A 26,968-nucleotide genomic window follows, 5' to 3' on the forward strand; every position below is an offset into this window, starting at 1 on the left:
GACATAAAGGAGGATGGTTTATTTCCTGTTGATTATTTAATTGGATTCCATCTTCACTTTTTGGTTGCCAATGATTTGAGAAGGTTTCTTCTCCCACTTCAACCTTAAAAACCTGTAAAAGTGTGTCTTCTGGTTCCTGGTAAATCTCATTCTTCTGCTCATTGCCTGATTGAGAGAGAGAAAAAACCGTGGAAAAAATTTATTTCTTCTCTTTCTCACAGAGAAGACTCATGAAAATATCACGGGCAAGCAAGAAATCAAACAATACAAATAACCAGATTCAAATTATCTATTTCAGTCATATGCAAAAACCTGGGTCTAATGCTGGAAAATTGGAAGGTCATAGTCTTTTTCGCATGAAGAAAACTACAACCATAATAAAGTGGATGGATTTATTTATAGTGGCAATGAGTGTATGGCTGGAAGACCTCAAAATCCACATCATGTGGAGAAAATCTATGTGTTCTCAATCTGTCAGTCAGTCAATCAATCCCATGTTTACATTTAATGGAGGAAGCCTGAGTTCTAATAACCCTGAGTGAGCAAGAAACAATTCTTTTAATTTATATGTTCTATGCAGTGCATCATTTTGTATCCCCCATCATGAATCCCCAGACATGTTTGCTCCAAATTAAAGAATCAAAACCATTATCAACTTTCAGTTTTTCATAAAGTGCCTGCCGGCATATGAGGCCATTTTCTCTAGGTCTCAGAAGGAAACAGCTGTGCACAAGGAGACAGTTGTGTATGTGGGAACTATTGTGGATTTTGATTGTGTGATTTTGGGGGCAGAACAATGGCCATCATTTTGGGGACAGGTTGAACGTACCTTTTTTCAGCACCATTGTAACTCTGAAGAATTGCTGAACAGGTGGTTTTTTTAAGTAAGAGCACGTACACAAAAGAAATACATACCTGTGTAGCTCCTGGAAGACCTCCCTTCCTGAAAGCTACTGATCAGCCTATGCAAAGCTAAATGCACTGCATAGTCAAAAGGGTTGAACACAGAACATCCAATATGGAAGAGACATATGCTTGAAGGTCAATAAAGACCAAGACTAGTGCCTACCACCTCCAACAAATCAGCATCAAATATTAACAGTAGACTGCCTATTTGAACCTCGCTGTCTGGATTGTAGCTCACAGATTCAAATGGCCAGCCTGGTATCTCAGGTGCAGAGTACCTTGGAAGGAACCATAAAACAGATGGCTTCCAATCGTAAAACACCATATTTGGAAGGAGGAATTCTTACACAGAGAAGCTACATTCCAAGATGTCTCCAGCATGACTTCTCCATGCAAAGCTTTCTCTTTGGGATCCAGCAGGTCCCACTCCTCCTTGGTAAAGAAGACAAACAACTCCTTGAAGGATATGGGACCCTGAAAGAGGAAACAAAAGTTACTTACTAATGGAAAAACTGAGGAAAGTAAAGTTTTCTCAGAAACCCCTGAAGCAGTGAAATTCACAAATGTTTTCCTGGCTGGTTTCAGAATGTGAGGGGCCACAGGGAAAGATTTCATTCTCCATCATCTTTTGGTAGTAGCTAGGTCCCAAAGGTTGATTAAATTCACTGTACCTCCTAGGACTCGGTGACCCTGAACACCCAAATCACAAACTCATTCTCGAACCATCAGTTCCTGCTCTGCCTTCCATCCTCCAGAGCTGCTCCAGCTTTTATTCGAAAGCAGCTGACCAAGAGAAGGACAAGCCAGGTAGATGTCCAGAAGAGGAAAGGGTCTCACATTGGAACAAAGGTTGACTTTGGGGGGAGAGATAAAATGGATACTTCTTGCCTTACTCATATTTGCGCTTTTGGAGGCACATGAAATTTTCCTCCTACCTGCCCTGGAAGTCCAACATTGGTTTCTGCTTCACTATGAAGAGATGTTTTTCCTACCACCAGCTGGTATATGACTCTGTCCTCTGCAACCGAAAGATGGAGGAAATTGATATTTTTTTAAAAAAGAATGCTTTATAAATTCAGGGGTAAAATAGAAACAAGAATTACTGAAGCACACAGGGCCATTCACTTTATAAGAACAGGAATGAAAACCCTTTGAGGAAGAACTTCACTGCCTTGGAAAGAGTCCTCCCTTACCTGGAGACAAGTCCTGATTTAGATCCTTTGGAGAGATTTGCCCATGGACATTGTTCTGACAAAGATTGACTGGATCCCTTCTTGCCTCAGGAACCTCAGTGATTAACTCCAGGAAGGATGTCTCCAGCTGCAGCTGTGGAGAGCAGCAAAAAAGGGCATGGATTGCATGTGGGAACACAGAACAACTCTGCTTCAAAAGCATTTGGGCAGTGCCATGTAAAAATGCCCCAAATACTTAAGGTTGGAATAATTTTCCCACCCACCCCTTGGAGCCAACCTGTATTTCTCCTTGTTTCTTCTCCTCTGCCTGGCTCAGAAGGAAGCCTTCAGCCAGAGCCACTGCCTGGGAACTGGTCTCAGCTTTGCATTCCCGCACCCAGTTCCCCATCTCTGGTGGCATGATGGCCAGGAACTGCTCCAGCACAACCATGTCCAGCATCTGGGCTTTCGTATGCTTTTCTGGGTTCAGCCATCGATTGCAAAAGTGATGAAGGCGGCTGCAGAGTGCTCGGGGACCCTCAGAATCTTGGTAATGGAACTCCCTGAAGGGTTGTCTCTTTACACAGAAAATGACTGTTTCTTCATTCTGGATCTTCAGTCCTGCCTTTCCTTGGATTACTGCACTGCTTTCCATATGAAAAGAATCACAAACTGCCAGTCCTTCCCAAGCTGCTCTTCCTTGGATCATTTTCCCTCTGGGCTCAGCTGCAACTCCCAAAGAGTGGAAGTCTTTCAAGCTTTTTTCGTTCTCAGGACTGGAATTTTATTCTTTTATTTTCAGGACCAGAATTTCATAAAAATTTTAACGAAGAATTTAACAGGGCCACTTTTTCATCTTTATTGCTCAGCTCTTCTTGTTTCTGTACAAGGAAGACTTTGAGGCACCAGCTGCCTAGTATTCCCAACCTACAATGTAAATAACGGAAAAGACCATCAGTGTATTGTCCCAAAGGTGCTTTTTTCCCCAAAAGGCTACTGGACTTCCTTTGTTTTTACTTAAAGACATTTTGCGTCTCTTCATAAGAAGCTTCAGAAGAACCGAAGAAGCTTCTTGGATGAGAAGTGAAACATCTTCAAGCAAAAAAACAAAGAAAGTGAAGTTGCCTTTTGAAGAAAAAAAAGCACCTTTGGGACAACTGTGACTTGGATAACCAAGAATCTCCATAAACATGTGCATTGGAAACTTCCTTCCTTGTTGATAATCTCATCTTTCAAGCCATACCTTAGAGCCACTACAAATGAACCTTTATTGTCAAATGTATACATTGAGATTGGGTGAGCCTCCCTTCGTGCCCCCCCACAACTCACAGTGACAAGCCCACCATCTTGTTATACCATGTGAGCTAATACCACAACACACCGGCCTCGCAAGTCAGTCATACATAAAGTTATTTCCCATTCAAGAGCCTGACAGCGCATGGATAGCTGTTCTTCAGCCTGTTGGTACGGCTGGCTATATTCCTATATCTCCTACCGGATGGTAGGAGAGTAAAGAGGTACCGACCAGGGTGTGAGTTTTCCCTGAGAATTTTCCTCACTCTTCCAAGGCAACTAGCCCTGGTGATGTCATCCAGTGGTGTCAGGGGACAGCCTACGATGTTTTGTGCTTTGCTCACCACCCTCTGTAATATCTTCCTATCACCACCCTCTGTAATATCTTCCTATCTGCGGCTGTCAGGTCAGCATACCAAACCACAATACAGTGCGAGAGGACACTCTATAGTAGACCGGTAAAAGAAGGTCATTAGCCGTTGTTCTACCCTGTTCTTCCGCAAGACCCTGAGGAAGTGGAGTCTCTGTTGGGCCTTTCTGGCCACCTGGGCTGTATTGAGCGTAGAAGATTCATGAATGAGGGTATTTTTCATTCATATCAGAGGAGCTGATGGGCAGATCCAACACAGCAATTCCCCCAGCTCAGCCATCTTCCAGCTTGGAGCGGCCTCGAGGCTCTGAAGTGGCACTCCAGAGAGGCCGGAGGGCTGCAACATTAGATAATCTTTATTGCTCCTTTTTTCTGTGAACACACTGGTACACATTTCAAAAATGAAAATTCTGATGTCCACTCTCAAAAGACAATAAATATATAATCATACATATATATGCACTCACATATTCATTCTCTCTCTTTATATGTGTGTGTGTGTGTGTGTGTGTGTATATTACACACACACACACAAACACATATACATATTCTCTATCTGTGTAACTATCTATATATCTATCCAGATATAAACACACATACACACAAATCACAGTACGGGAGCTCCTTTCCTGGATCTACAGCGGGGGTGGGGTGGGAGGCGGCGGGACTCTGGCCGGGAAAGGGTACCAGGGCTCGCGTGGAGCAGAGGGCGCGCTTCTTCTGCCTCCCACTTCCCGGGAAGAGCCACAGTCACTCCGGATCCACGCGTATCAGCGAGCAGAGAGGGAATGGCAGCCTGTTTGCCCCACCCAGACTAGAGGTGAAGATTCCCCCGCCAATAGCCAGAGCAAACACCGCATCACGGCCTCACCTGCCCCAGTCGCCCCTCAAAAGCTCCGGCAGAGGCGGTCCCGCTTTCGGCTCCGCCCACGCCCAGCCTCCAAGCAGGACAGGCAGCCGAGCCGCCCAATCGTCCGAGGATCTCCTCGAGGATCCCGCCTCCCACAGCCGGGCCGGGATTGGTCCGAGGGGCGGACGATTGGCCAACGGGAGTGCAGCGCGGTTGAAGGCTGCTGCGGTTGTTATGCGGTTGCTATGCAGACTGCGGTTACTATGCAAACAAGGCTGTCCATTGCCAACTCGAAGGTTTCGGGGTTTTTTGGCGGCAGCGGTCGTTTCTGGGCTCTCCTCAGCTTCCCTCAGGCCGAGCGGCAGATTCATTCAGTCTGGGAGGGCATCGCGGCAGGGGCTTCCGCGGTTGCTGGGCTGCTGGGTTGCTTTTTTCCCCCCACCCCTCAGTATTGATCCCGGCTCGCTTTTTCTCTCGCTTCTCTCAATTCCCTCAGACGGAGCGGCTTTCTAAACTCGCTCAAAGGAGGCGGGGTGGAGGGGAGGCGGGCAGGACCCCAAAAGCCTCGTTTGCAGGGTGACGCTAGAAGTTAGGGGGAGCAGCAGGAAAGACTCCCCCAGGGAGAAGCAGAGGGGTCCTGAAGGGATTTGGGAGGCAAAGGCTGTCAGAAGACGCCGAGGAGGGAAGAGGGGGATTCCGGACAGGTTCTGACCTAAAAAACGAACCAATATGGCCATCAATTATTGGTCAACTGACAAAGTGGTGGTAGAAATGGCATTGCGCTCATAAATGGTTCCTTCATAAAAACACTGAGGGACAAGGGAGGCATACATAGAAGTGCTCAGACTGAAAGAGAGAGTGACAGAATGTGGGATGCTGACCTAACAATGAACCAATAGACCAGTATGGCTGCCAGATGTTGGTCATTGGCAACGTGGAGGGGAGTAGAGGGTGATTCACGAGAGATTCTGACCTAAAAAACGAACTAATAGGCCAATATGGCCATAAATTATTGGTCAGCGGACAAGGCAGTGGTAGAAATGGCATTTTCCTCTTAAATGTTTTGCTCATAAAAACACTGAGGACAAGGGTGGCATATGTAGAAGTGCTCAAACTGAAAGGGAGAATGACAGAATCTGGGGTCCTTACCTAATAAAGAATTAATAGGCCAGTATGGCCATCAATTATTGGTCAACGGACAAGGCGGCAACCATATCAATCAATCAAATAAAGAGCCATACCTTGATAAAATATAACAATAATTCAGATCTTTAAAATGCCAATGTTTTATATAAATTAAATATGTGCCAAAGACATAATAAATATATAAACAAAAAGTTCAAACAGTTTAAATTTATAAATTCCTTTGTCAAAAAGAATTATCTCAGTCTGGAGCATGGGACTTGGTAAAATGAAAAGTCTTTTAACAAATCTGTTAGAAGTAAAGGCATGGATTGTTTTTTTGTCTTTTCCAACTATAGTGCCCAACATCAAAACTGCATTTCCAGTTTATCATCCCATAATACCCTGATTCGTATGTTTCAGGCTTCAATGTAGAATTACAATTACCAAACCAAATATCCCCATTTTACATCTATATATTTGGTTTTATTTTCCTAAGCAAAGAACTTTGCATGGATGTGTTATTTACATCCAATTTCTCTAATCTAGGAAGACCAGTTTGAAACTAATGCTTAAAGGATATATTTCATTTATATATACAATATTCCACAGTACTTTCAAGGAAAGCCCATTGTTAGTAATTAGCAAAAAAAGCAGGCTATCTGGAAAAAAAATTACAACAAAGCCAACACTTCATAACAATATTCAGTAGAAAATGAAATTGAGAGTTCCTGCTGGAGAACAAAAATAAGATTAGTTGTGAGGTAGCACATTTTTTTAAAGGTGTGTCAAGAGAGGGTCTTGTGATGGGTTTTGAGATGGGGAGGTTACATCAGTCAGCGTCATTGGGAGGTGAACCTCTGGAGGGCTTACATGGGTTGGTTGAGGGTCGGTGCTCCCTCTAGTTGGCTGTGTGGTTGATTTGGATTTTGAGGAGTTCATAGGCTGGTTGTAGGTCAATGTGCCTGTTGATGAAATTGCTCCCCATAACAAGACTCATCACAAGCTTCTTACTGATGACTCACACCTGACCCATCACAGGAACAGAATAGAGTAGAGTAGAACAGAATGGAATGAAATAGAATCTGGAGTGGACCTTGGAGGTCTTCTAGTTCAGCCCCCTGCTTAAGCAGGAGAACCTATACCATCTCAGACAAGTGACTGTCCAGTCTCTTAAAAACCTCCAGTGATGGAAGGCCCACAATTTCTGAAGACAAGTTGTTCCACTGTTTAATTGTCCTCACTGTTAGGAACTTTCTCCTTAATTCCAGGTTGCTTCACTCTTTGATCAGTTTCCAACCATTGTTTCTTGTCCTGCCATCTGGTGCTTTGGAGAAGAATTTGACCCCTTCTTCTTTCTGGCAGCCTTTCAAATACTGGAATATTGCTATCATGTCACCCCTATTTCTTTTCTGTAGACTAGCAAAACCCAAGTTCTGCACCCGTTCTTCATATGTTTTAGTCTCCAGGCCTTTGATCATCTTAATTGCTCTTCTCTGACCATCTCTTGACACACCCACACCTGAAGCCATTATAAATACTTAACCCTGATGTTATGTATCCAGGTGAAGGGAACACATACACATTTACATAGCAGTCACCACCAGGGGGTGTTGAACTGTAACTTTTGGAGGGAACACAGTTCTGGCAGGAAACAGTGGTTCAAACCGATTGGCCGGCTGCTCACCTGGCCAGGTATAAAAGGAGGGCAGGTAACCCCTATTCCCCCAGTACAGTCACTACCACCGAATAAAGATCTGCCATGCTGTACTCATCGTCTCGGCGTCTTTCCTGCTGCCCAGAACCCACTACACAATACCTGACATCCCCTAAACTCCACAGAAAATGTTACCTGGCCTGGTAATAAAATATTCAAAAACCAACCCACAAGTTCAGATAACAAACTTTCACCCTCATCCTACACCCAAGCTACAGATATTTGCATTATTGCAGAACTGAGTGTTGACAGCTTTGTAATTAATGTTTAAAGATGGAGATGTAAATTAAGCAGCAAAAAGAGCAAAGTCAAAGGCCAGACTCATTGTTATGTAACTATGTTAGTTGCTTCTAGTGGCCAATAATTTGAGAAATGCAAAAAGTGAAGGGTTCCAAAGTGGCTCTTCCAAGAAAAATTATATTCAAGGCTCTATATGGACAAAAGTTCAACATTACTCAAAAAAACTTAATTGTAGTTATTTTTCTCCACTCTCTTCAGAATTGTCATTCCTTCTTATCTTCCATTCATTTTAACATTTCATTTCTCCACGGTAATAAATAGCTGAAGAGTCCCAAATTTTTGACAATTTATTTGTACGGTTCTACTTTGTTTCTTTTTATGCATTTCCCTCAAGTGAATTTTTCAGTGCTCATAAAGGGACTGATGTTGAGTACACCCCTTTCCACCAGACAAATCTACGATTTTTCCCAGTGTGGATCCTTTGATGGGAAGTGAGGGAACTTGACACAGTGAAACATCTTCCACACTCTGTGCACTTATACGGTTTCTCCCCTGTGTGGATTCTATTATGTACAATATATTGATGTTTTTGTCTGAAGCTTTTTGCACAGTTCTTGCATTTGTAGGGTTTCTCCCCAGTGTGGATCATTTTGTGAGTTGTTAGAGAACTTGAAACTGTAAAGCTCTTTCCACACTCCAGGCATTTATATGGTTTCTCGCCTGTGTGAATCCTATTATGGGAAGTGAGGGAACGTGAAGTAGTGAAACATCTTCCACACTCCGAGCATCTATACGGTTTTTCCCCAGTGTGGATTCTGTTATGTACAATATATTGATATTTTCGTCTGAAGCTTTTTGCACAGTTCTTGCATTTGTAGGGTTTCTCCCCAGTGTGGATCATTTTGTGAGCAGTAAGAGAAGTTGGAACTGTGAAGCCCTTTCCACACTCCGGGCATTTATATGGTTTCTCTCCAGTGTGAATCCTATTGTGGTAAATGAGGTTTCGTCGAAAACGGAAGCTCTTTCCGCATTCCTTGCATTCGTATGGTTTTTCTCCTGTGTGGATCTGCCAGACAAATCTACGATTTTTCCCATTGTGGATCCTTTGATGGGAAGTGAGGGAACTTGACACAGTGAAACGTCTTCCACACTCTGCGCACTTATATGGTTTCTCCCCGGTGTGGATTCTGTTATGTACAATATATTGATGTTTTTGTCTGAAGCTTTTTGCACAGTTCTTGCATTTGTAGGGTTTCTCCCCAGTGTGGATCATTTTGTGAGCAGTAAGAGAACTTGAAGCTCTGAAGCTCTTTCCACACTCCAGGCATTTGTATGGTTTTTCTCCGGTGTGGATTCTTTTATGGGAAGTGAGGGAACTTGAATTAGTGAAGTGTTTTCCACACTCTGTACATTTATATGGTTTCTCTCCAGTGTGGTTTCGGTTATGTACAGTATACTGATATTTTTGACTGAAGGTCTTTCCACACTTGGGACATTCATATGGCTTCTCCCCTGTGTGAATCCTATTATGGGAAGTGAGGCTTTGTGGAAAACGGAAGCTCTTTCCACATTGCTTGCATTTGTAGGGTTTCTCCCCGGTGTGGATCATTTTGTGAGCGGTAAGATAACTTGAATCTCTGAAGCTTTTTCCGCACTCCAGGCATTTATATGGTTTCTCTCCTTGTATTCTCTGATGCAAAGTAACCGAAAACGTCCTTTGGAAACGTTTTCCACATTCATTTTGTTTCTCTACCATGTGGCTTCCGCAACAGTCGTATATTTCTGATTCATCTACAGGTATTTTTCCACACTCCGGCCAAGCCTCTTTTTCTGGCTGATCCTCTTTGCCTGAGAGGTCACCAACAACTACATGTGGTAAAGTAGAGCATTTTTCTAGTACCCTCTTTAATTGTTTTTCCTCAGAACTTTGCTTTCCAAAAAATGTCTCTGCATCTTTCATTCTGCCCTTTGGCAATGGTGCAGCTGCTTCTTGGCCAGAACCCATAATCTTCCATTCATCACCTGCTTGGAGCAGGAAAAAAAGGAAAAAAAGAAAAAGAAAAGTTGACATAAAGTGAGGTGCAAACAGGATCAAGCCCCCCCCCATTGGTGCATCTCTTATTTGAACATTAACCAAAATTAAGTCCCCCACCCTCCCAAGTCATCTTCCTTATAGCTCTTTTTGTGATTCTTCTGCCTATGTCTATCAGGGTATGTTCAAAACATGGGGTATGCCTGGTATCAGTGTTAGGTCCCCAAAGAATATTATTGTTTCCTTATGCCTATTCTTGAATCTGTAACTTTTCTTTGTGGCCTACCATTCTCTTCATTTTTCTCATCCCAAAATCACATGGAGAGTGAGTGAGTGAGTGAGTGAGAGAGAGAGAGAGAGAGAGAGAGAGAGAGAGAAGAAGAAGAAGAAGAAGAAGAAGAAGGAGGAGGAGGAGGAGGAGGATGAAGGAGGAGGAGGAGGAGGAGGAGGAGGAGGAGAAGAAGAAGAAGAAGAAGAAGAAGAAGAAGAAGAGGAGGAGGAGGAGGAGGAGGAGGAGGAGGAGGAGGAGGAGTTCTATTAATCCTAAATATGTCTGTAATGGGAAAACCAGCATCACTTAGGTTTTGGATGGATGGATGGATGGATGGATGGATGGATGGATGGATGGATAGATAGATAGATAGATAGATAGATAGATGATAGGGGTGGGTGGATGTATGTATGTATGTATATATGGATAGATAGGATGGATATGATAGAGAGAGAGAGAGAGAGAGAGAGAGAGAGAGAGAGAGAGAGAGAGAGATAATTTCCTTGGAATAGAAAAAGGCTAGATCTCTTCTTACTTCTTCCCAAGAGATGACCTTTTAATAAGATTATTAAATTCTCTGACACGCGAATAGCAAACTTGCTTACCCAGAGATGCCACATTCCTATAATTTTCCAACATGACTTCCCAATAGAGCGCTTTTTGGTCAGAATCCAGCTGAGACCACTCCTCCTTGGAGAAATACAGAGCCACCTCCTTGAAGGACACAAAACCCTCCTGAACAGGGAAACAAAGAACCGAACAGGTAAGGAGGATTTGTAAGGTCTATCCCATTATGTACAAATTCCCAAAGCAAAGATATGCACTAAGTTGAATGGCTGTGCTTGGCAGGATTCCAAGGTTTAGGTGAAAAAAATTGATCAAAAGCCTATGAGTGAAGAAATAGTTCAGGTAAGACTTTCAGCACCATTCAGTGAAAGTAATCCTAGCTTCCTTATGGATCCTTCATCTATCTATTTTCTATCTATCTATCTATCTATCTATCTATCTATCTATCTATCTATCTATCTATCTATCTATCTATCTTATCTATCCATCTATCTATTTTTATCTAGCAATCTATTAGCCATCATCTCTCTATATATCATTGTCTGTCTGTCTGTCTACCTATCTATCATCCTCTATATCTATCTGAGTCATTGACTGAACTGAGGATGAGAAAGCAGAGTTGAAGGAAATTTTACAAAGCAGGATAGCTTGGCCTTCAAATCTAGACACAAATCAGAGGTTTAGAAATTATTTTGCAAGCCAAAAGTTCTTTGATTACATACACGACAATTTTTACTTAGAGATTTTCTTATTTGGCTACCTTCATTGGATTTAATCTTCTGCCTTATCTTTTAATCATTTCACTGGTTGTAGACAAGGCTTCTTAAAAATTGTATTGCGCTATTTGAGTATTTATGTATTTTTGAACAATCTTACACAATTCCAAGTCAAAGAATTACAAAACTAATAGGTGCAGTTTAGCACTTGCTGCCCTTGTGATATTCCTATCTCTTGAAGGACTCAAGAGTGTGTGTAATTAATAGTAGGACAAGTATCTAGAAGAATGGGGAGTTAAGTAGTGGTCTTAAAAAAAGATTTCTTAATATAAATGTCAAGGTAGAATTTACAAACCATTGTATCCAAATAATAAACTTCAAAGAGGGATAAGGTGACTGAGAGCAACTTGAATCTTCTATTCCCATACCATGTTGCTCAGAAATACAAAAATATCCAAGCCAGAAGAAGAAAGAATTATAGAATCATAGAGTATCAGAGATGGAAGGGTCTTTGGAGGTCCTCTATTCCAACCCTCTGCTCAAGCAGGAGGCCCTATACCATTCTGGACAATTTTTTGTCTACTTTCTTCTTCTTTTTTTTATTGAAAAGTTTTAAAATACAATTTTCCTTTAAAAAACCCACCTTCCCCCTCCCTGCTCCCCCCCCTACCTCCCCCCAACCTCCCTCCCTCCTCCCTCCCTCCTCCCCTCCCTCCATCCCCCCTCCCCCCCCGACTTCCCAGAGCTAAATACAAGGTATATATCTATAAAAAGGCAATCATTAACAACCATATACAACCCACTATAAAATCTAAAATCCATTACTCTCTAGCTTATATAGGATAAAACACACCTTAACAATATTAACTATATATAAAAAACTAGAATAAAAAAGAAAAAAAAACGAAAGAAGACTTATTCGAATGCTACATAAAACTTCTTAACCCTATACTTGTTCTGGATAAACTCAATCCATTTTCTCCATTCCATAATATAGCGTTCTTGCGAATGATCTTTCAAATAGGCCGAAATCTTCGCCATCTCTGCCAGGTCGGAAACCTTTAAAGTCCACTCTTCTATGGTCGGCAATTCCTCTTTCTTCCAATATTGGCCTATCAAAAGTCTTGCTGCCGTAATTAGGTTCAACATCAACTTAGTGTCCACAACTGTAGCGTCTACAATTATTCCCAACAAAAAAAGTTGCGGACAAAACTTTATCCTCTGTTTAAAAATCTTCTGCATATTCCACCAGACTTTTATCCAAAAAGCCTTGACCTTCTTACATGTCCACCATATGTGAAAATATGTTGCATCTTCATCACCACACCTCCAACATTTAGGCTGATAATTCGGATACATACTTGCAAGCTTTTTAGGATCTAAATGCCATCTATAAAACATTTTGTAAAAATTCTCTCTTAGATTTTGAGCTTGAGTAAATTTTACGTTCCTCACCCAAATCTTTTCCCACATGTCCATTGTAATAACTTCCTGGATGTTTTGGGCCCATTTTATCATACAATCCTTAACAAGCTCTGTCTCTGAATCAATCTCTATCAATGCAAGATATATCCGTTTGATATGTGCTGGTCCCTGATTTCTAACTTGCTTTATCAAATTTTCATCAGTCATTGTAAAACCATTTTTCTGGTCTTCTTTCCACCTGGCCCGTAGCTGAATATATTGAAACCAGTTTTGAACAACCTTCTCTTCTCGCAAGAGGCTATATGACTTCAAACACCAGACATTTCTTTCCAAAGTTAGAATCTCCTTGTACGTAGTCACATCATGTTTGAAGCCAGCATGTATATTTTCTATTGCGTGTTTTGGAATTGCCCACAATGGTATCTTGCAACTCAACTTATGTCTATACTTCTTCCAAACTCTCAGCAATGCCTGTCTTAAAATATGCACCCTAAACACATTGTCTACCTTCTTATCATACAACAAATATGCATGCCAGCCAAACCACAAATCATGGCCCTCAAGATTTAATAACCTCCCTTGCGTCAAATTAATCCAATCACTTATTCCTGCTAATGCAGCAGCTTCATAATATAATTTAAAATTAGGCAATTTAAGACCACCTCTCTCACGAGTATCCTGCATAATCTTAAGTTTAACTCGTGGTTTTTTCCCTGCCCACACAAATTTATTGATACCACGCTGCCATTCCTCCAAATTAGAATCTTTCTTAAGGATCGGTATCATTTGAAACAAAAATAAAAATTTGGGCAGGACATTCATTTTCACTGCTGCAATCCGTCCCAACAAAGACAATTGCAATTTTTGCCAACTCTCCAATTCTTTTTGAATTTTCCCCCATAGTTTTTCATAATTATTTTTATATAGCTTTGTATTAGAGGGCGACAAAATCACCCCCAAATATTTAACCCTCTTAACAATCTCAAATCCAGTTAATCCTTCTAAGAGAGCCTTCTGTGAAACTGTCATATTTCTAGCCAAAATTTTAGTTTTCTGTATATTTACCTTAAATCCAGAAACCTTCCCATATTGTGTTATTATCTCCATCAGGTCCACAACAGAGTTCTCTGGCTGGGTCACTGTAACAACCAGATCATCTGCAAATGCTCTCAATCTCTAGTCCTGATCTCCAACTTGTATCCCCTTAATTTTTTCCGAACTCCGAATCTTAACCAATAATATATCTAATGTTAACACAAATAACAAGGGCGATAACGGACACCCCTGCCTTGTGCCCTTCTCAATGTTACATGCTGCTGTCAGACTATTGTTAACTATGATTCGGGCAGTTTGTTTTTGATATAATGCCCTAATCGGCTGTAAAAATTTTTCCCCAAAATCCATTTTATCTAAAACTTTCAACAAAAATTGCCAATTCAATTGATCAAAGGCCTTTTCAGCATCTAAAAAAATTAGCGCTGCAGAGATCTGGTTGTGCCTTTCCAAAAACTCTAAAACATCAACTATATGTCTCACATTATTTTTCATTTGTCTACCACTAATAAACCCCGTTTGATCCCCATGAATCACCTGTTGCAGAACCCTCATCAGTCTATTAGCCAAAACCTTAGCAAATATCTTATAATCTGTGTTCAAAAGCGATATCGGTCTGTAATTTTTAACTTGAGTAGCATCCTGGTCTTCCTTCGGAATCAAAGAGATAAAAGCTGTTCTCCAAGACGGTGGCACCTTTCCCCCCCTCTGAATTGTCTGAAACAGTTCCTTTAACGGCTTTATCATCTCAAATTGTAAATTTTTATAATAGGCTGCAGTCAAGCCATCCGTACCTGGCGCTTTATCCAACTTCAATTCCTTAATTGCTGTAAGAATTTCTTCTTCTGTAATCAGTTGATTAATCCCCTCTTTTTGTACTTGCGTAAGAACTGGGATGCTAGCATTCTCCAAATATATGTCAATATCTTTTACATTAATTTCCTCTTTAGTATATAATTTCGAATAAAAATCCACAAAAGCATCCTTAATAAGATTCTGTTGAAACACAACCCTTCCTTTATACTCGATCTTATCTATATTAGAGGCCCTTTGTTTTTTCCTCAGTCTATAAGCTAGCCATCTGCCTGGCTTATTAGCGTTGCAAAAAGTATTGTGCTTAGCAAACCGCAGATTGGTTGCCACTTGATCTGCCATTAATTTATCAAATTGTCCTCTTAGCAGTCTAATAGCCTCCTTGACCTTCACATCCTCTGGATTCAGAATCAAAGCCTTTTCTTTTTCCTTAATTTCATTCTCCAGTTCTTTCCTTCTAGTTTCCACTGCACGTCTATGTCTATTATTCATATATATCAACACCCCTCTCATATAGGCCTTGCTAGCATCCCAAACCAAATCCATAGAGGTACCCTTATTCATATTAATCTCAAAAAAATCCTTCATCCGCTGTTTGCATTCTTCCACATTTCTCTGATTTCTAAACAAATTCTCATTTACACGCCATGAGCGCCTGTCTCTTTTCTCCTTATCAATCTCCAACCAAACTGGACTGTGGTCAGAAATAGTTCTTGCACAAATCTTCACCTTTTTAGTTCTCAAAAAAAAATCATTAGTCAACAAAATAAAATCAATCCTCGAAAAAGATTGGTGTCTGTCAGAATAAAAAGTATAATCCTTCTCCTGCAAATGCCTCTCACGCCAAATATCTCTCAATTCCAGGTCATCCTTCATTTCAAAAAAAGATTTAGGCAATCTAGCATGACTTGGAATGCGCTTAAAAGCTCCAGCCTTGTCCAACTGTACATCCAAAACACCATTCCAGTCTCCCATAAGAATAAAAGATTTATAATCCAACTGGGTAAGCTTTGTGTGGAGTAAGCTAAAAAAATCAGCTTGTTGTTGGTTGTTGGAGAAATCTTTGTCTACTTTCTTCTTGAAAACCTCCAGTGATGGAGCATCCACAGCTTCTAGAGGCAAGCCGTTCCAATGATTATTTATTCTCACCATCAGGAAATTCCTCCTTAGTTCTAGGTTGCTTCTCTCCTTGATAATCTTCCATTTGTTACTTTTTTTGTTGCTCTCAGTTGCTTTGGAGAATGGCTTGATTCTCTCTTTGCTGTGACTGCCCTCAAGTATTGGGAAATGGCTGTCATGTCACCCCAATCCTTTTCTTTGCTAGGCTAGACATATCTAGTTTCCACAACCATTCATTGTACAGTTTAGCCTCCAAACCTCTAATCATCTTTGTAGCTCTTTTCTACACTTTTCTTAAAGAATAGAAGAGTGCTCTGTATACCATTGTGACTTCCTGAATTTGAATTTGAATCTAATAAGTAAGCCTTTAATAAGACCATACCTAGAATACTGCATCCAGTTTTGGTCACCATAGTATAAAAATATGTTGAGACTCTAGAAAAAGTGCAGAGAAGAGCAACAAAGATGATTAGGGGACTGGAGGCTCAAACATATGAAGAAAGTTACAGGAACTGGGCATGACTAGTCTAGTGAAGAGAAGGACCAGGGGTGAAATGAAAGCAGTCTTCCAATATTTGAGGGGCTGTCACAAAGAGGAGGGGGTGAACCTATTCTCCAAAGCACCTGAAGGCCAGACAATAACGGATGGAAACTGATCAAGGAGACATTCAACCTAGAAATAAGGAGAAATTTTCTGACAGTGAGAACAATCAACCAGGGAACAGTTTGCCTTCAGAAGTTGTGGAAACTTCATCACTGGAAGCTTTCAAGAAGAGACTGGACTGCCATCTGTCAGAATTAGTGAAGGATCTCCTGCTCTGGTGGGGGTTGGACTAGATGACCTACAAGGTCCTTCCAGCTCTTTTATTCTATTCTATTAATGAATTTGCTCCTCTTACCTGGGTTGGAGGTTCAACCACTGTTTCAGCTGCACCATACAGAGCAGACAACTCCACTGGAGTCTTCCCTGTGAGGAAAAGCAGAATTTTAAAAAACATAATTAAAAACATAGGAAGTGACATTTTACAGAAGAGGTTGGAACTTTCTGGAAAATGCAGGACCTTTGATTACCTCCCAAGGTGTCCAGACTTGGATCTTCTGGAGAAATGCTCCTCAAAAACAACTCCTGAGGAGAACTTGATGGATTCCTGCTTCCCTCAGGATCGCTGCTGCCCATTGTGAACCACTTGACATAAGAGACAAGAGAAAAGAAGAATTAGTGGACATCACACAACACAAAGTGGAATCTTGAAATTCTCCAAGTGGCCTCAATGACTCTAAAAAAATGCAAACAACCAGCTGTCTGCAAGGAGTATAAATCCTTCCCTTCCCCACCATCCCTTCAGAGGTGAAAAAGTTTCTTGGCTGAGAAGTGAAATGTCCAATTGCCTTGTGAAAAAAGCACCTTTGGGACTCTGGTAACGAGAGGTGAAGAATTCAACCAGGTTCTTTATTCCAGTCAACCCCTTCTGGGCTCCCACAGTGAAGGTCTCTCACCTGCTCCTTCTGCTCCCCTGCCTGGCTCAGGAGAAGGCCTTCCAGCTGAGTAGTACAAATGGGTGTAGAGCTGCTGAAAAGACTGTATTGTAGACTGGAGACAGATTATGTCATATCCCTCCCCTTTATTGAGATAGGGCTGTTCAACATCATCTATCTCCAGTGTAATACACAATCCTTTCAGCAGTTTCAAGAAGACTCCACACCCATTTGCACCACACAGGTGACAGTGCTGACAGAGATAAACTTCCAAGTGGCCTCAACGACTCTAAAAAAATGCAAACCAGCTGTCAGCAAGGAGTAAAAATCCTTCCATTCCCCAGCATCCCATCGGAGCTGAAGAAGCTTCTTGGATGGATGAGAAGCAAAATGTCCCTAAAGAAAAACAAGTCCAGTTGCCTCGTGAAAAAGTCACCTTTGGGACTCTGGTAGGGAGTGGTGAAGAATTGTATTCCAGTCAACCCCTTCTGGGCTCCCAAAGTGAAGGTCTCTCACCTGCTCCTTCTGCTCTCCTGCCTGGCTCAAGAGGAGGCCTTCCACCAGGGCCACCGCCTGGGAGCTGGTCTCTGCTCCACACTCTCGCACCCAGTTCTCCATCTTCAGGGGCAGAAGGGCCAGAAACTGCTCCAGAACAACCAGGTCCAGCATCTGGGCTTTGGTGTGCTTTTCTGCTTTGAACCATTGATTACAAAAGTCATGGAGCCGGCTGCAAAGTCCTCGGGGATCCTCAGAAGCCTGATATCGGACGCTCCTGAAGTTCCAGGACTGAACTTCTGAAGGGATGATGGTGTCTTCTTCCAGCATCTTCTGCCCACTTCTTGCCCAGGTCTCCTCACAGCTCCCAGGCCGAACAGCTGAAAGGCCTTTTCCAGTTCCCTCACTTGCTAAAGGTTGGTTCTCCATTCTTTCTCTGTCCTGTAACGCAACACCAAATGTGTCCATGGACTCCTATGTGAATCTCCAAGCAACCTTTCATTCAAAGGACTGTTTTTCTGGCTGCAGCTGTGTGATAGTTAGACATTCAGCCCTCTTTAGCCAAATGATCATTTTATCTATACATGATGAGTACTAATGGCTTCCAGTTTGTGTCTCTAAGGTGGAAAAGAAAATAAATTCAGAACAGAACCGAATAATATTTCGAGGACTTGTAATCCAACCCTAATCTAATCAAGGAGAGAAGCAATCTAGAACTAAAGAGAAATTTCTTCACAGTTAGGACAATTAATCAATGGAATGACTTGCCTCCAGAAGTTGTGAATGCTCCAACACTGGAAGTTTTAAAGAAGAGACTAGACCACCATTTGTCTGAAATGATATAGGGTTTCCTGTCTGAGCAGGGGGTTGGACTAGAAGACCTCCAATGTTCTATTCTATTCTATTCTATTCTATTCTATTCTATTCTATTCTATTCTATTCTATTCTATTCTATTCTATTCTATTCTATTCTATTCTATTCTATTCTATTCTATTCTATTCTATTCTATTCTTGCTGAATAAATGTATTTGGAGCATTATATATATATTTTTTTCACAAGGAATGTCTTGCTTTTTAAAAAATTAAGCTACAGTCACCTGCAAGCAATGTTCATACAACACGTCAAAACTCTAAACAAATTAGCTAGCCATAAAATCTCAGTTGACTTCAGATGAAATGCAAGAACATGTCTCTGGCTTAAGATGCTCCATTACCCTTTTCCAAGCTTGGAGAGCCAAGCCAGACTCTTACATGCAGGCTGGTTCACACAATGTGCCCTGAGCCCAAAGGTGATCAGTCAACAGTAGAAGCCAAGTTCATCCCCAAACAGAGTTTGGAGATACTGTCATGCTTCACTCCTCCTCCCAAGACAAGTTTCATTGTGAAGGGTCTCTTGAGCCTCATCCAGCACCTAAAGTGAATTCGGACCGATATGGGGTGTCTTCTGTCTTGCAAGGCTTTTGTTATCTCTTGCTTGAGATTTGCAAGGCAAATCTTCCTTCTTGTCCTGCCCTTCCCCCCCACCAGCTATTCCCAGAAAACTAGGCAAGAAGGACTTCCCCAGTCCCCACCTCTTTCCTGGGAATCCTGAGTTCTGATGAGGAGAAAGCAACAAGGCTGGTCTGCTTCCCCCCCCCGCCTGTTGGGTGCATGGAAAGGGGCAACTGGGGAGTATGGGATTTGGGCTCTCCCATTCTTGGGACTCAACTTAGATGAGAAAACCTCAGGTCCCGGTGACTGACACAGATTGGATCCTGCAATATCATCCTGGGACTCGTAGATTTGCCTTCATTACTGATAATGTCTGGTCCTCTGCTTCCCCCCCCAAATGGCCTGTTGTGGGCAGCAGGGGGGGTGCAGCAGGGGAATATGGGATCTTGGGACTCAGAAGACTGAACTTGGATGAGGACTTGGCATGTGTCCCTGCCTCCTCTAGGATGAGGACACTCCGCCTCCCTTTGCATGGGAAGAGAGGACCCCCCCCTTCTCCTCCCTTAAGGCCACATCTGGCTGTCTCCCCTGCAAGACATTCCCGCAGCCTCTTTTTTTTTACCTGCAGCAAAGCTCAAAGTGTGATGGAGAGAGAGTGCAGCGTCCTAGAGAGGCAAAGCTTTGTGACATCATTCCCTTCTCTCCTCCTCCTCTGTAAAGCCAGCTGTGGCCTTCGCCCTCTAGCCGCCCAATGGTGAAGCACACCCTTCACTGGCTGAGGGAGCCTCCTTGTGCACATGCTCAAGGTAAAGAGAGGAGAAAGGCTGCATTTTCCCTGAGAGGCTGTTATGTCCTCTCCAAAAGCGTATTGTTGCCCTCCTTTTTTTTAGAGGCTGTTACAAAGGGACAAAATATAGAGTAAGACATAGAATAACAGAGTTGGAAGGCACATTGTAGGTAATCTAGTCCAGCCCCCCGCCCAAGTAGAGGAACCTACACCATTTCTGACACGTGGCAGTCCAGTCTTTTCTTGAAAGCTTCCAGTGATGAAGCTCCTACAACTTCTGAAGGCAGGCTGTTCCATTGGTTGATTGTTCTCACTTGTCAGAAAATTTCTCCTTAAGGCAGTCAATGTATGATGAATACTTAATGTGTTGCTCTTCATATTGCTTGAAAATCAAATTTAGATCTTTTGAACAGAACCGGTGTTTGAAAAGTAGTAGTTTCAATAAAGGAGAATATTTGTAGCTCAGGATTAAAATGAGGGGTCCTTGGTACTCTCTGAGCTTGGTTGTTTTTTTGCAGACATTTCATTACCCAAACTAGGTAACATCATCGGTGCTAGATCAATATTAGCAAGGATGTTGCAGGATCCAATCTGAGTCAGTCACCGGAAACAAAGGTTTCATCATCTGAGCTTTAGGACTTGTGGCAGAGATCGGATTCAGTCGGTTCACACCACTTTGGCAGAACCGGTAGCTAATTTTTTGTTGCCCAGGCCGAGAATGGACTTCTGGAAGCAGCATCCACACAGAGAACCGGTTGTTCACATATTTGAGTCCCATCACTGACTTGTGCCCATCCTCAGGGAATTTTTTTTATAAAGTTTTATTATTTTTTAAAAATACAATTCAATAGTAATCATTCAACAAAACGTGTTGTCTGAGTTTCTTATTCACTAACACAAGTTAAATTTCTAATCCCTAATTCTTTAACCATTGATAAAATAGGTCCCAAGTTTGGAAATGTTCTGTTTCTTCTTTTTCTTTCAACCTCAAACTAAGTCTGTTCATTTCCGCACAGTCTTTTTAATTATTTCTTCTTCTGGTGGTGTTTCTTCGTTCTTCCAATATTATGCAAATGTAATTCTTGCCGCTGTTATCACATGTAAAATCAAGTACGTACTTTGTTTATCTAGCTTTTCTGGCATTATACCTAATTTTAAAAAATCAAGTTTATCATCTATATGTTTCTTTAACATTTTTCTAGCCAAGCATGAATTTTTGTCCAATATATCTTTGCTTTAACACATGTCCAACACTTATGATAATAAGTACCTGCTTGCATTTCGAACATTTCTCTGACATATTTTTAAACATTTTTGCGAATCTTGGTGGCAAGTGCCATCTATAAAACATTTTGTATAGGTTTTCTTTATAAGAAGCTGACATTGTCAATTTATAGTTTCTTTCCCACAAACTTTGTCACTTCTCTAAGTCTACATTATATCAAAATTCTTTGTCCATACTTTGAAGGGATTTTATTGTGCTTATGATTTTAGTATAAGTTTGACATTAGCACCTATTTTACATATAGTAACCATTTTATATTGATACTTGTACTGTTATCATGCAATCATTGTTTTGTTATTTTGTAATCATTATTTTGTAGTCAGATGTTTTATGTATATTGGAAAAGTAAAAGCCTCATGTTAAAGGGGAGGGGGGAAAGGAATTATGGTGGAGCTGTGTATGAGTCATCATCTAGGAATTATTTTGCTTACATTTCCTACATTTCTCATTCTTTGCATCAGTCTTCACACAAAAAGAAATTATAGCCCAACATACCCAAAAAACCTACTGCAAAAGACAAAATAGAAACAAAAAATAAAATAAGCAAGAAAATGGTAAGAGAACACCTATCCGACTTTTATGAATATAAATCACTGGGACCTGACAGATTACATCCCAGAGTTCTGAAGGAGCTGGGAGATGTGATCTCAGAACCACTGTACCATATCTTTCAAAAACCCTGGAGCACCAGGGAAGTACCTAAGGATTGGAAAAGGGTTGATGTGGTTCCCATCTTCAAGAAAGGGGGGGAAAAAGGACCAAGGAAACTACAGACCAATCAGTCTAACATCAATATTTGGGAAGATCCTGGAAAAGATAATCAAACAACAGGTCTATAAACAACTAGAAGCAAACAAAGTTATAACCGGTAGCCAGCACGGGTTTGTCAAAAACAGATCATGCCAAACCAATTTTATTTCATTCTTTGACAAAGTGACTAAATTAGTAGACCAGCGAAACACTGTGGAAATAGTATACTTAGATTGCAGTAACGCCTTTGACAAAGTAGACCACAACTTGCTGCTTAGTAAGCTAGAAAAAGATGGGATAGACAACACCATCAGACAGATCTATAGCTGGCTGACAAACCGTACTCAGCGAGTAGTCCTCAATGGTACTACATCCATATGGAGAGAAGTAAGCAGTAGGGTACCAGAAGGCTCCATCTTAGGCCCAGTACTCTTCAATATCTTCATTTATGACTTTGATGAGGGAATAGCAGGGGAACTCATCAAATTTGCAGATGACACCAAACTGGCAGGAGTAGCCAACACCCCAGAAGACAAGCTCAGGATCCAAAATTTTTTTGACAAACTTGAACAATGGGACCTATCCAACAAAACGAGTTTTAATATGGAGAAAAGCAAAGTTTTACATTTAGGCAGGAAAAGTCAATGGTATAAGTACAGAGTAGGTGAGCCCTGGCTCAAAAACAGTAACTGTGGGAGGGACCTTGGAGTCCTAGTAGACGATCACTTGACTACGAGCCCAGCAGTGTGCAGCAGCAGCCAAAAAAGCTAATACAACCCTGGGTTGTATAAACAGAGACATAGAATCAAGATCATGCAAAGTATTATTACCGCTTTATAAAACCCTAGTAAGACCGCAACTGGAATACTGCAGCCAATTTTGGTCATCATTCTTTAAGCCAGGTTTCGCCCAATCTTTATTTGAGCATGGTTTTTCCTGCCTAAATGTAAGACTTTGCTTTTCTCCACATTGAAACTCACTGTTGGATAGTGCCCATTGTTCAAGTTTGTCAAGATCTTTTTGGATCCTGAGTTTGTCTTCTGGGGTATTGGCTACTCCTGCCAGTTTGGTGTGATCTGCAAATATGATGAGTTCCCCTTCTGTTCTCTCATCTAAGTCATTGATGAAGATATTGTAGAGTGCTGGGCCAAAGACGGAACCTTGTGGTACCCCACTGCTTACTTCTATCCATCTGGATGTCTGAAATGGTAGAGGTTCTCCTGCTTGAGCAGGGGGCTGCAGTAGAAGACCTCCAAGGTTCTTTCCAGCTCTATTCTATTCAGACTATTCACTGATTCTTATCCTGCCTCCTGGTGCTTTGGAGAATAGCTTGATTCCCTCTTCTTTGTGGCAACCCCTGAGATATTGGAACACTGCACACACACACACCTTCATTAAATTAGACATAGCCAGGCCACGTGTGGCTGGTTGGTGTGCACATCTTCATGCTCATACACAGCCCCAGTCATACAATCATTGCTGTGTCATGGGTGTTCGTGGCCCCACTTGTGTGAGCCTTGCCATGGGCATGTGTAGCCCCACTCATGTGAGCGTCGTCATGGGTGTTTGCGGTTGCATTTGTGTAAGTGTCACAGGTGTTTGTGGCCCCATAATAAGCCACCCAGAGTTACCTTGAGGTAAGGGCAGCCTATATATTTTATAAATAAGTAAATAATAAATGATGAGTGATTTAGTGGATTAGAAATGTACAGACCATGAGATCTAGTTCCCCTTAGGTAGGGGTCCCTAACCTGCGGACCATGGACCGCTACCTGGCTGCGGCCCATTGACCACCAGGCACTTGAGTGGCTGGTTGGTGTGCGCATCTTCAGGCTCTCACACAGCCCCAGTCATGTGACCAGTGTTGTATCATGGGCGTTCACAGCCCCACTCGTGTGAGCCTTGCCACGGGCATTTGTAGCCCCACTCACATGAGCATCATCCCAGGCATTTGTGGCTGTATTTGTGTGAGCATTGTGGGCGTTTGTGGCCCCACTCACATGAGCATTACAGTAGTTTGTTGCCCCACTTGTGCATTAGCAGCCCCACTCGTGTCATGAGTGTACATGGCTTCACTCACGCATCACTGCGAATGTTGTGGGTGTTCATGCACGAGCCCATGGGCTAACCCCTCCCACAAAACCATCCCTTCTTTGTCCCCTCACACCCACTCCAGGCCGCCAATGCTGAAAGGTTGGGAAACTCTGCCCTTAGGCATGGAAGCCAGCTGGGTGACTTTTGGCCTGTCATTCTCTTTTGGTAAACCACTCACAGGGTGATTGTTGTGGGAATAATTAGAGTTCTGATATCCTTTGGCACCCATGGCCAGCTGAGCCAAGTAATCTGCCAACTTTCATCACAAGATACTTTCTCTTCCGAGAAAAAGTTATATTGGATCAATCCCTAATGGTTCAAACTCCCTTCTAAATCAGAGAATCTATGTATTGGATGGAATTCCTGAAGACCTATGTGGCTGGACTTCAACCCAAACCCCTGATTCAACCATGGTTTCGTCATGAGGTAAGGAAAATTACTGGGGATCTAAAGAAGAAAACCTTTGATCTTGGACATTGTAACTCTGGAATATTGTCCAGATTCCTGTCCTGCGCTGCGTGAGTAAAGAGTGCATTTAAAAAAGGAAGAATGAAGCTACGAGACTGAAACTTTATATAAAAACAATTCTGGAGATTACTCCTTAAAAGAATGAAAACCAAAAGAGACCTTTATTTTCAAGAAATTGCATGATGACAGCAAAGCTGAGATTGCCCATCCTTGGCTTAAAGTTGGTATGGTGTTTTTTTTATCATCCCAAGAGTTGGACAAGCCAGAAGACTAAATAAGAGAACTGAAATTGAGGGTGAAGGAGAAGATCGTTCTCTGAGCTTGTGGGTTGGTTTCTGAACATTTCATTACCAGGCTAGGTAACATCTTCAGCAGAGTTTAGAGGATGTCAGTGTTAAGTGTTTATAAGGGCTTCAGGTGTGGGTGTGCCAAGAGAGGGTCTTGTGATGGGTTTTGAGATGGGGAGGTTGCATCAGATCAGGATCATTGGGAGGTGAACTTCTGGGGGGCTTACATGGGTTGGTTGAGGGTCGGTGATCTCTCTGGTTGGCTTTGTGGTTGATTTGGATTCTGAGGAGTTCATAGGCTGGTTGTAGGTCAATGTGCCTGTTGATGGAATTGCTCCCCATCACAAGACCCATTACAAGCCTCTCCTCACTGATGAGAGGCTGAACCATCACAAGACCCTCTCTTGACACACCCACACCTGAAGCCCTTATAAACAAGAACACTTAATCCTGACACCCCCTAAATTCCACTGAAGATGTTACCAACCCACAAGCTCGGAGAACAAACCTTCACCCTGATCCTACACCCAAGCTACAGATATTCGCCACTGTTGCAGACATGAAAGTCTTGACAGCCTTGTAATTAATGTTTAATGATGGAGATGTAAATTAAGCAGCAAAAGGAGCAAAGTCAAAGGCCAGAGTCATTGTTATGTAACTATGTTAGGTGCTTCTAGTGGCCAATAAATTGAGAGATGCAAAAAGCCAAGAGTTCCTAAGTGGGTCTTCCAAGAAAGATTATATTTGTGGCTTTTTATGGACAAATGTTCAACATTACTGAAAAAACCCCCCAATTGTAGTTATTTTTCTCCACTCTCTTCAGAATCGTTGTTCCTTCTTATCTTCCCTTCATCCCCTAACATTTCCTTTCTCCACAGTAATAAATAGCTCAAGTATCCCAAATTTTTGACAATTTGTTTATACGGTTCTACTCTGTTTCTTTTTATGCGTTTCCCTCAAGTGGATTTTTCTGTGCTCATAAAGGGACTGATGTTGAGTAAACCCCTTTCCACACACCAGACAGATGTATGATTTTTCCCCAGTGTGGATCCTTTGATGGGAAGTGAGGGAACTTGACACAGTGAAACATCTTCCACAGTCCGAGCACTTATATGGTTTCTCCCCTGTGTGGATTCTGTTATGTTCAGTAAAGTGATGTTTTTCACTGAAGGTCTTCCCACATTCCTTGCATGCATACGGTTTCTCGCCAGTGTGGATCCTTTTATGGGAAGGAAGATGTTTTGCCGAACGGAAACTTTTTCCGCACTCCAAGCATTTATATGGTTTCTCCCCAGTGTGGATTCTGTTGTGTACAATATATTGACATTTTTGTCTGAAGCTTTTTGCACAGTTCTTGCATTTGTAGGGTTTCTCCCCGGTGTGGATCATTTTGTGAGCAGTAAGAGAACTTGAAGCTCTGAAGCTCTTTCCACACTCCGGGCATTTATATGGTTTTTCCCCGGTGTGAATTCTTTTATGGGAAGTGAGGCAGCTTGAATTAGTGAAGCGTTTTCCACACTCTGTACATTTATATGGTTTCTCTCCAGTGTGATTTCGGTTATGTACAGTATACTGATATTTTTGACTGAAGGTCTTTCCACACTTGGGACATTCATATGGTTTCTCGCCTGTGTGAATCCTATTATGGGAAGTGAGGCTTTGTGCAAAACGAAAGCTCTTTCCACATTCTTTACATTCGTACGGTTTTTCTCCTGTGTGGATCCTTTTATGGGAAGTAAGATAACTTGAGTCTCTGAAGCTTTTTCCGCACTCCAGGCATTTATATGGTTTCTCTCCTTGTATTCTCTGACGCAAAGTAACCGAGAATGTCCTTCGGAAACGTTTTCCACGTTCATTTTGTTTTTCTACTGTGTGGCTTCTGCAACAGTCACATAATCCTGATTCATCTCTGGGTATTTTTCCACACTGTGGCCAAGCCTCTTTTTCTGACTGATTATCTTTGCCCGAGAAGTCACTGACAGCTACATGTGATAAAGTAGAACATTTCTTTACCTCCCCCTTTAATTGTTTTTCCTCAGAACTTTGCTTTCCAAAAAATGTCTCTTTGTCTTTCATTCTGCCTTTTGGCAATGGTGCTGCCACTTCTTGGCCAGAACCAATCATCTCCCATTCATCACCTGATGGGAGCAGAAAAAAAGAAAAATAGTTGACATAAAATGAGGTACAAAAAGGATCAAGCTCCTCATTGTTGCATCTCTTATTTAAAC

General features: G+C 41.9%; 3 protein-coding genes across 3 annotated transcripts in view; 1 reads left to right on the forward strand and 2 right to left on the reverse strand.

Moving 5' to 3' along the window:
* Nucleotides 1-26,968, forward strand: part of LOC308661729 (zinc finger protein with KRAB and SCAN domains 7-like) — a 375,370-nt gene that overhangs the window by 20,945 nt on the left and 327,457 nt on the right. The gene's annotated exons all lie outside the window — the stretch shown is intronic.
* On the reverse strand, nt 1,387-2,901 carry LOC308661744 (zinc finger and SCAN domain-containing protein 12-like). The gene is made up of 3 exons (XM_081316917.1): nt 2,377-2,901; nt 2,100-2,232; nt 1,387-1,924 (listed from the first exon to the last, which is right to left on the reverse strand). Exons 1-3 carry the CDS (start codon nt 2,785-2,787, stop codon nt 1,800-1,802), a joined length of 669 nt encoding a protein of 222 aa, XP_081173043.1. The 5' UTR covers nt 2,788-2,901; the 3' UTR covers nt 1,387-1,799.
* LOC308661736 (zinc finger protein 18-like) overlaps nt 24,587-26,968 on the reverse strand; it is an 11,726-nt gene continuing 9,344 nt past the window's right edge. Inside the window, exon 6 of the mRNA XM_081316907.1 lies at nt 24,587-26,878. Coding sequence (XP_081173033.1) covers nt 25,659-26,878 — 1,220 coding nt within the window. The 3' untranslated portion in view covers nt 24,587-25,658. The remainder of the gene's footprint in view (nt 26,879-26,968) is intronic.

Source organism: Vipera berus, assembly GCF_964194415.1.
Source record: "Vipera berus genome assembly, chromosome: 2".
Classification (NCBI taxonomy): Eukaryota; Metazoa; Chordata; class Lepidosauria; order Squamata; family Viperidae; genus Vipera; species Vipera berus.